At 41.3% G+C, this 10334-nt stretch overlaps 1 protein-coding gene across 1 annotated transcript in view; it reads right to left on the bottom strand.

Annotated features, from left to right (window-relative positions):
• MRPL45 (mitochondrial ribosomal protein L45) overlaps positions 1–7104 on the bottom strand; it is an 18475-nt gene extending 11371 nt beyond the window's left edge. Inside the window, exon 1 of the mRNA XM_055089873.1 lies at positions 6965–7104. Coding sequence (XP_054945848.1) covers positions 6965–7083 — 119 coding nt within the window. The 5' untranslated portion in view covers positions 7084–7104. The remainder of the gene's footprint in view (positions 1–6964) is intronic.
• Between the last annotated feature and the right edge of the window lie 3230 nt (positions 7105–10334).

The raw sequence follows: 10334 nt of genomic DNA, 5'->3' as shown, positions 1-10334 counted from the left end.
GAGGGGGGGGGGGTGGTAGTGTGATGAACTGGGAGATTGGGATTGACACATAGACACTAATATGTATAAAATGGATAACTAATAAGAACCTGCTGTATAAAAAAATAAAATCCAAAAATTCAAAGAAAAAAAGAACATCAATAAAGAGACAGAAATTATGAAAAGGAACCAAACAAATTCTGGAGTTGCAAAGTACAGTGACTGAAATTAAAAATTCACTACAGGGGTTGAACAGCAGATCTGAGCAGGCAGAAAAGGATCAGCTCACTTGAGGATATGACAATTGAAATTATCCAGTCTAAGGAGCAAAAAGAAGAAAGAATAAAGAAAAATGAGCAGAGCCTGAGGGACCTGTGGGACACCGTCAAGTGCACCAACACACATATCAAAGAGTCCCAGAGGAGAAGAAAGAGGTGGCAGAAAACAACATTTGAAGAAATAATGGCTGAAGGGACTTCCCTGGTGGTCTGATGGTTAAGACTCCATGCTTCCGGGCTTCCCTGGTGGCTCAGTGGTTAAGAATCTGTCTGCCAATGCAAGGGACACGGGTTCGAGCCCTGGCCTGGGAAGATCCCACATGCTGCGGAGCAACTAAGCCCGTGAGCCACAACTACTGAGCCTGAGCTCTAGAGCCTGCAAGCCACAACTACTGAGCCCACGTGCCACAACTACGGAAGCTTGCATGCCTAGAGCCTGTGCTCCTCAACAAGAGAAGCCACGACAATGAGAAGCCCACACACTGCAACGAACAGTAGCCCCCGCTCACTGCAACTAGAGAAAGCCCGCGCACAGCAATGAAGACCCAACTCAGCCAAAAATAAAAAAAAATAAATTAAAAAAAAAAAAAAAAAAAAAAAGACTCCACGCTTCCACTGCAGGGGGCACAGGTTCAATCCCTGGTCAGGGAAGTTTTTTTTTGGTTTGGCAAAAAAAAAAAAAAAAAAAAAGGAAAGAAAGAAAGAAAGAATGGCTAAGGGCTTCTCTGGTGGCCCAGTGGTTGAGAATCTGCCTGCCAATGCAGGGGACATGGGTTCGAGCCCCTGGTCTGGGAAGATCCCACATGCCGTGGAGCAACTAAGCCCGTGTGTCACAACTAGAGCTTGTGCTCTAGAGCCCATGAGCCACAACTACTGAGCCCGCGTGCCACAACTACTGAAGCCCGCACGCCAAGAGTCTGTGCTCCACAACAAGAGAAGCCACCGCAATGAGAAGCCCGCACTGCAATGAAGAGTAGCCCCTGCTAGCCACATCTAGAGAAAGCCCACACGCAGCAACGAAGACCCAACACAGCCAAAAATGAATAAATTAAATTTAAAAATTTATTTAAAAAAAGAAAGAAAGAAAGAATGGCTGAAAACATCCAATTTTGATAAAAGACTTGAATATTCACATCTAAGAAGCTCAACAAACTCCAAGCAGAATGAAATCAAAGAAATCCAGACTGAGACAAAGAGAAAATCTTAAAAGCAGCAAAAGAGAAGTGACTCATCACATACAAGGGATCCTCAAAAAGATTATAGTTGATTTCTTATCAGAAGCAATGGAGACCAAAAGACAGTGGGATGATGTATTCAAAGTCCTAAAAGAAAAACTATCGGGACTTCCCTGGTAGCACAGTGGTTAAGAATCCGCCTGCCAATGCAGGGGACATGGGTTTGATCCCTGGGCTAGGAAGATCTCACATGCCACAGAGTAACTAAGCCCGTGTGCAAAAACTACTGAGCCTGCGTACCACAACTACTTAAGCCCATGAGCCTAGAGCCCGTGCTCCGCAAGAGAAGCCACCGCAATGAGGAGTCTGTGCACTACAACGAAGAGTAGCCCCCACTCGCTGCATCTAGAGAAAGCCCACGCACAGCAACGAAGACCCAGCGCAGTCAATAAATAAATAAATAAATAAATAAATAAATTTATAGAAGAACTGTCAACCAAGAATTCTACAGATAGAAAAACTATCTGTTAAGAATAAAGGAGGGACTTCCCTGGTGGTCCAGTGGTAAAGAATATGCCTTACAATGCAGGAGACACGGGTTCAATCCCTTGTTAGGGAACTAGGATCCCACATGCCACGGGGCAACTGGGCCCGCATGCCACAACTACTGAGGTCACGCGCGTAAACTAGAGAGTCTGCATGCCACAAACTACAGAGCCCACAAGCTCTGCAACCCATGCGCCACAACTACAGAGCCCACACGCCCTGGAGCCTGCGCTCCACAACTAGAGAAGAGAAAACCCGCACGCCACAACTAGAGAAGCCTGCACACTGCAATGAAGATCCCGTGTGCTGCAACTAAGACCCAACACAGCCAAAAATAAATAAATTAAATAAATGTTCTGCATGCTGCAATTTGCCGCCAAAAAAAAAAAAAAGGATGAAGGAGAACTGTAGATATTTTCAGATAAACAAAAATTGAGAGAGTTCATTTCTAGTAGATCTGCCCTACCAGATATGCTAAAAGGAGTTTTTCAGACCTAAATGAAAGGACACTAGACAGTAACTTAAAGCAATAAGAAAAAATAATGAACATTGATAAAGGTTACTATATAGGTAAATATAAAAGCCAGTATTATTGTATTTCTGATTTGTAATTCCTATTTTTTTCCTATATGACTTAAAAGGCAAATGAATAAAACATTAATTACAAACCTATGTTACGGGCACACAACGTATACAGACACAACCTGTGACAATAACAAAGCAAAGGGGACAGGACAGAGAAACAGAGACACAGAATGTTTGTATACTACTGAAACTAAGTTGTTATTTTTCTTTTTTTTTTTTTTAAACTTAATGGCTCACCATTGCTTTTTTTTTTTTTTTTTAATTTTATTTATTTATTTTTGGCTGTGTTGGGTATTCGTTGCTGCACGCACAGGCTTTCTCTAGTTCAGCGAGCGGGGGCTACTCTTCGCTGCGGTGCGCGGGCTTCTCATTGCAGTGGCTTCTCTCACTGTGGAGCACGGGCTCTAGGCGCGCGGGCTTCAGTAGTTGCGGCACGTGGGCTCAGTAGTTGTGGCCCACGGGCTCTAGAGCACAGGCTCAGTAGTGTGGCACACGAGCTTAGTTGCTCCGTGGCATGTGGGATCTTCCCGGACCAGGGATCAAACCCGTGTCCCCTGCATTGGCAGGCGGATTCTCAACCACTGCGCCACCGGGGAAGCCCTAAGTTGTTATTTTTCAAACTAGACTGTTAAGATGTTAATTCTAATCCCCAAAGTAACCACTAAGAAAATAATTTTAAAATATATAAAAAAGGAAAAAAGGGAAATCAGAAAGGTACTCTATTAAAAAATCTACTAAATACAAAAAAAGGCAGTAATGGAGGAAATGAAGACCAAGAAACACATACAACATACAGAATATAATAATGGCAGACCTTCCTTATCAGTAACTAGTTTACATGTAAATGTATTAAACTCTCTAATTAAAAGGCAGAGATTGGCAGATTCACTAACAAAAAAACCATAATCCTTCTTTATGCCATCTACAAGAAACTCGCTTTAGATAGACACAAGAAGATTGAAAGTAAAAGGATGGAAAAATATTCATACAAATAGTAACCAAAAGACAGTTGGGGTGGCAATATTACTGTTAGACAAAATAGACTTTACGCCAAAAAAAGATTATAAGAGACAACGAAGAACGTTACATACTGATAGAGGGTTCAATCCATCAAAAAGATATAATTATAAGGCTTCCCTGGTGGCGCAGTGGTTGAGAGTCTGCCTGCCCATGCAGGGGAGACAGGTTCGTGCCCCGGTCCGGGAAGATCCCACATGCCACGGAGCGGCTGGGCGCGTGAGCCATGGCCGCTGAGCCTGCGCGTCTGGAGCCTGTGCTCCACAACAGGAGATAATAATAATAATAATAATTATTATTATAAACATATACATACCTAACACAAAGTCCCAAAACATATAAAGCTAAAACTGACAAAATTAAGGGAAAAATAAGAGTTTTATAATAATTACAAATTTCAGTCCTTCATTTTCAATAATGGAAAGAACAACCAGACAGAAGCTGGATGAGGAAATAGAGGACTTAAAATACCAATGAACAGATATATACAGAACACTCCATGCAACAACCGCAGAATATACATTCCTCTCACGTGCACATGGAACATTCTCCAAGACAGACCATATGTTCAGCCACAAAACAAGCCTAAATACATGTAAAAGATAGAAATCATGCAAAGTATCTCTTCTGATCACAATGAAATGAAACTAGAAATCAGTAACAGGAGAAAAACTGGAAAATTCACAAATATGTGGAAAATAAACTGCACACTCTTAAATAACCAATGGGTCAAAGAAGAAATCACAAGAGAAATTAGAAAATACCTTGCGACAAATGAGAATGAAAACACAACATACCAAAACTTATGGGATATAGCAAAAGCAGTGCTAAGAGGAAAATTTATAGCTGCAAACACCTACATTAATAAAGAAAGATCTCAAATTAATAACCTAATGTACACTGTAAGGAACTAGAAGAAGAGCAAACTAAACTGAAAGTTAGCAGAAAGAAGGAAATAATAAAGATTAGAGCAGAGAAAAACAAAATAGAGACATAAATAGAGAAAATCAATGAAACCAAAAGTTGGTGCTTTAAAAGATCAACAAAATGGACAAAACTTAGCGAGATTCATTAAAAAAAAGAGAGGAGATTCAAATTTCTAAAATCAGAAATGAAAGTGGGAACGTTACTACTGATTATACAGAAGTAAAAAAGGATTATAAGAGAATACTCTTGTATGCCAACAAACTGGATAACCTAGATAAAATGGACAAATTCCTAGAAACACACAAGCTACCAAAACTGACTCAAGAGAAAAAAGGAAATCTGAATAAATCTACAACAAGGCAACTGAATCAATAACCAAAAACCTCCCCAAAAAGAAAAGGACAGGACCTGATGGTTTTACTGGCGAATTGTCAAACATTTCAAGAAGAATTAACATCAAGTGAAGAGGAGGGAACACTTCATAATTCTATGAAGCCAACATTACCCTGATATCAGAGCCAGATAAAGACACCACAAGAAAAGAAAACTAGAGGTCAATATCCCTTATGGATATAAACATAAAAATCCTCAACAAAATACTAGCAAACCAAACTCAGCGTCATACTAAAAGAATTACCCAACATGACTAAGCAAGATTTATCCCTAGAATGCAAGGATTTTTTTTTTAAATTTTATTTATTTATTTTTGGCTGCATGGGGTCTTCATTGCTGCAGGCGGGCTTTCTCTAGTTGCAGCGAGCGGGGGCTACTCTTCGTTGTGGTGCGCAGGCTTGTCATTGCAGTGGCTTCTCCTGTTGTGGAGCATGGGCTCTAGGCGCGCAGGCTTCAGTAGTTGTGGTGCATGGGCTCTAGAGCACAGGCTCAGTAGTTGTGGCGCACAGGCTTAGATGCTCCTCGGCAGGTGGAATCTTCCTGGACGAGGTATCGAACCTGTGTCTCCTGCATTGGGAGGTGGATTCTTAATCACTGCACCACCAGGGAAGTCCCTCAAGGGTGGTTTAACATAGGAAAATCAATGTAATATACCACATTAATAAAATGAAAGAAAAAACCAATGTGAACATCTCAATTGATGCAAGAAAAGCATATGACAAAATCCAACACATTTTCATGATAAAAACACTCGATGAACTAGGAATAGAAGGAAAGCTCCTCAACACAATAAAGGCCTCATAAGAAAAATCCACAGGGACTTCCTTGGTGGCGCAGTGGTAAAGAATATGCCTGCTGATGCAGGGTACATGGGTTCGAGCCCTGGTCTGGGAAGATCCCACATGCCACAGAGCAACTAAGCCCACGTGCCACAACTACTGAGCCTGCACTCTAGAGCCTGTGTGCCACAACTACTAAAGCCCGTGCGCCTAGAACCTGTGCTCCGCGACAAGAGAAGCCACAGCAATGAGAAGCCCACGCACTACAACAAAGAGTAGCCTCCACTCACCACAACTAGAGAAAGCCTGTACACAGCAAAGAAGACCCAATGCAGCCAAAAATAAATAAATAAATAAATTTATTTTTAAAAAAAGAAAAATCCACAGCTATATCATACCCAACAGTGAAGGAGTGAAAGCTTTTCCCCTAAGATCAGAAACAAAACAAGGATGCCTGCTTTTACTACTTCTATTTAACATAATATACTAGAAGTTCTAACCAGAGCAATTAGGCAAGAGAAAGAAATAAAAGGCATCCAAATCAGAAAGGAAGATGTAAAAAGTATGTTTGCAGATGACATGATCTTATATGCAGAAAATTCTAAAGGTTCCGCAAAAAAGTATTAGAGCTAATAAAAAATTTCAACCAAGTTGCAGGATAAAAAATCAACATACAAAAATCAGTTTTATTTCTATATACTAGCAATGAATACCAGAAAAGGAAATTAAGAAAACAATTCCATTACAATGTGGTCCTGGCATAAGGATAGACACATAGACCAATGGAATAGAATGGAGAGCCCAGAAACAAACCTTCACATATATGATCAACTGATTTTTCAACAAGGCTGTAAGACCACTCCCTGGGAAACGACAGTCCCTTCAACAAACGGTACTGGGAAAACTGGGTATCTATATACAAAAGAATGAAGTTGGACCCTTACTTGACATTGTATGCAAAATTAACTCAAAATGGATCAAAGACCTAAATTTGAGAGACAAATCTCAAAACTCTTAGAAAAAAAACATAGGGGAAAAATTCCATGACACTGGATTTGGCAATGATTTGTAGGATTTGACACTAAAAACACAGGCAACAATAGAAAAAACATATAAATTGGACTTCATCAAAACTAAAAACCTTTTGTGCATTAAAGTACACCACCAAAAGAGTGAAAAGACAACCCACAAAATGGGAGAAAACATTTGCAAAGCATATATCTGATATGGGATTAATATCCAGAGCACATAAAGACCTCCTGCAACTCTGTAACAAAATACTAACCCAGGGCTTCCCTGGTGGCGCAGTGGTTGAGAGTCCGCCTGCCGATGCAGGGGACACAGGTTCGTGCCCTGGTCCGGGAAGATCCCACATGCCGTGGAGCGGCTGGGCCCGTGAGCCATCGCCGCTGAGCCTGCGCGTCCGGAGACCATGCTCCACAACGGGAGAGCCCACAACAGTGAGAGGCCCGCGTACTGCAAAAAAAAAAAAAAAAAAAAAAAAACAGAAAAAAAACTAACCCAACTGAAAAACGGACAAAGAACTTTAGACCTTTCTTCAAAGAAGAAATACTAAATAGTCAACTAGCACATGAAAAGATGCTCAACATCACTAGCCATTAGGGAAATGCAGAGCAAAACCACAATGAGATACCATTTCATACTCATTAGGATGGCTATTATCCAAAAAATGGAAAATAAAATGTTGGTAACAAGGTGGAGAAACTGGAACCCATGTGCATTGGTGGTGGGAATGTAAAATGGCGAAGTTACCACTGAAGACAGTGGTTCCTCAAAAAATTAAACACAGAATTACCACATGATCCAGCAATTCCACTCCTAGGTATATACTCAAAAGACTCAAACCTGTACACCAGTGTTCATAAAAGTATTATTCACAATAACGAAAAGGTAGAAACAACCCAAATGTCCACCAACAGATGTAGGGATACAAAATGTGGTATATACATAAAATGGAATATTATTCAGCTTTAAAAAGAAAGGGAATTCTGATACATGCTACAACATGGGTGGGCTTTGAAGACATTATGCCAAGTGAAATAAAACAGTCACAAAAGGACAAATACTGTAAGATTCCACTTATATGGGGTACTTAAAATAGGCAAATCCATAGAGACAGAAAGTAGAATATATGTTACCAGGTGCTGCGAGGAAAGAGCAATGGAGAATTATTGCTTAATGGGTACAGAGTTTCTGTTTGGGATGATGAACAATTTCAGGAAACAGATGGTGGTGATGATTGTATAACATTGTGAATGTACTTAAGGGCCACTGAATTATACTCTAAAATGATAGATTTTATATTATACGTATTTTTACTACCATCAATAAAAACGCTTTTGAAACTGATAATTTTTAAATAAATGGTTATATTTTTAATTTTTTAAAAATATCTATTGTAGGGACTTCCCTGGTGGCACAGTGGTTGAGAGTCCACCTGCCGATGCAGGGGACACGGGTTCGTGCCCCGGTCCGGGAAGATCCCACATGCCGCGGAGCAGCTGGGCCCGTGAGCCATGGCCACTGAGCCTGCGCATCCGGAGCCTGTGCTCCGCAACGGGAGAGGCCCCAACAGTGAGAGGCCGGCGTACCGCATAAAAAAAAAAAGAATTTGCCTGCCAATGCAGGGGACACGGGTTCAATCCCTGGTCCAGGAAGATCCCACATGCCGCAGAGCAACTACGCCCATGCGCCACACCTACTGAGACCGTGCTCTAGAGCCCCTGTGCCGCAACTACTGAGCCCGTGTGCTGCAACTACTGAAGCCCACACGCCTAGAGCCCGTGCTCCGCAACAAGAGAAGCCACCACAATGAGAAGCCCGCGCATCGCAACGAAGAGTAGCCCCTGCTCTCCGCAACTAGAGAAAGCCCGCGTGCAGCAATGAAGACCCAACACAGCCAAAAAATAAATAAAAATTTAAATAAAATATCTATCGTAAAAAAAAATGCAGGCATATAAAAAGGTAAGAACTAACCAAAACCAAAAGAAAAAAAAAAAAACAGCCCAATAGAAGATACAGATTTTATGAGACACAGACTTTAAAATAATTAGCATGTTCAAGAAATTAGATGACAGAATGGAGAATTTTAGCAAAGAACTGGATACACACACACATACAAAATCAAAAGTGAAAAGTACAAAATTAAGAACCCAACAGATAGGCTTAACAGCAGAGCTGATACAACTGAAGAGAGGACAGGAAGAAAGATCAGAAAACATTGAGAATGAAGCTGGAGGGGAAAAAAAAAAGACTGGAAAATAAAAAAAAGAGCCTTAAGAGACATTTGGCACACTGAAAATATCTAATGTATGTGTATGCAGAGCAACACAAGGAGACAGGAAAGTAGAGCAGAAGACATTTGAAAAGATGTTCTAAATTTTTTCAACACTAACCAAAAAAGCACCCAAATTTAAAAAGCAATAGGAACCTGGAGCAAGATAAAGATACACACACACACTCACACACACACACACACACACACACACACACACACACACACACGCAAGTACATCACAGTAAACTGCTAAACACTGAAGGCAAAGGGAAAAAAAACAGAAGCAGCCAGAGAAAAAAGAAATTTTAACTTCAAAGGAACAAGAAAAAATAGCTAACTTCTCAACAGAATCAACAGAAACCAAAAGATGACATCTTCAAAATGCTGACAGAGGGGCCTCCCTGGTGGCACAGTGGTTGAGAATCTGCCTGCCAATGCAGGGGACACTGGTTCAAGCCCTGCTCTGGGAAGATCCCACATGCTGCAGAGCAACCAAGCCCGTGAGCCACAACTACTGAGCCCACGTGCCACAACTACTGAAGCCCACGCGCCTAAAGCCCATGCTCCACAACAAGAGAAGCCACTGCAATGAGAAGCCCACGCACCGCAACGAAGAGTGGCTCCCGCTCGCTGCAACTAGAGAAAGCCCATGCGCAGCAGCAAAGACCCAATGTAGCAAAAAAATAAATAAATTAATTAATTTAAAAAAAAAAATGCTGACAGAAGCTACCAACCAACCTAGAATTCTCCACCCAAAGAAAGCATCCTTTAAAAATGAAGTGGGGGAGGGACTGCCCTGGTGGTCCAGTGGTTAAGAATCTGCCTTCCAATGCAGGGCACGTGGGTTTCATTCCCGGTCGGGGAACTAACATCCCACATGCCGCAGGGCAACTAAACCCTCGTGTCGCAACTACTGAGCATGTGAGTCACAACTAGAGAAGGCTGCACACTGCAACAAAAGATCCCGGGAGCATGCCACAACGAGGATCCCGCGTGCCTCAACTAAGACCCAATGCAGCCAAAAATAAAATAAATAAATAAATATTTTAAATAAATAAACAAAAATGAAGTGGGGGGACTTCCTTGGTGGTCCAGTGGTTAAGACTCCACGCTCCCAACACAGGGTGCCCAGGTTCGATCCCTGGTCAGATCCCACATGCTGCAACTAAATATCTCACTCAGATGTACAGAACAAATGTATGGACACCAAGGGAGGAAAGTGGTGGGGGTGGTGGTGGTGGTAGTGGGATGAATTGGGAGATTGGGATTGACATATATACACCAATATGTATAAAATAGATAACTAATAAGAACCTGCTGTATAAAAAAATAAATAAAACTCAAAAATTCAAAAAAA

This window comes from Physeter macrocephalus, chromosome 14, assembly GCF_002837175.3.
Source record: "Physeter macrocephalus isolate SW-GA chromosome 14, ASM283717v5, whole genome shotgun sequence".
In the NCBI taxonomy this organism is placed as follows: Eukaryota; Metazoa; Chordata; class Mammalia; order Artiodactyla; family Physeteridae; genus Physeter; species Physeter macrocephalus.
The sequence above is the reverse complement of the archived record's forward strand: the minus strand, read 5'-3'. Positions and strand labels throughout refer to the sequence as shown.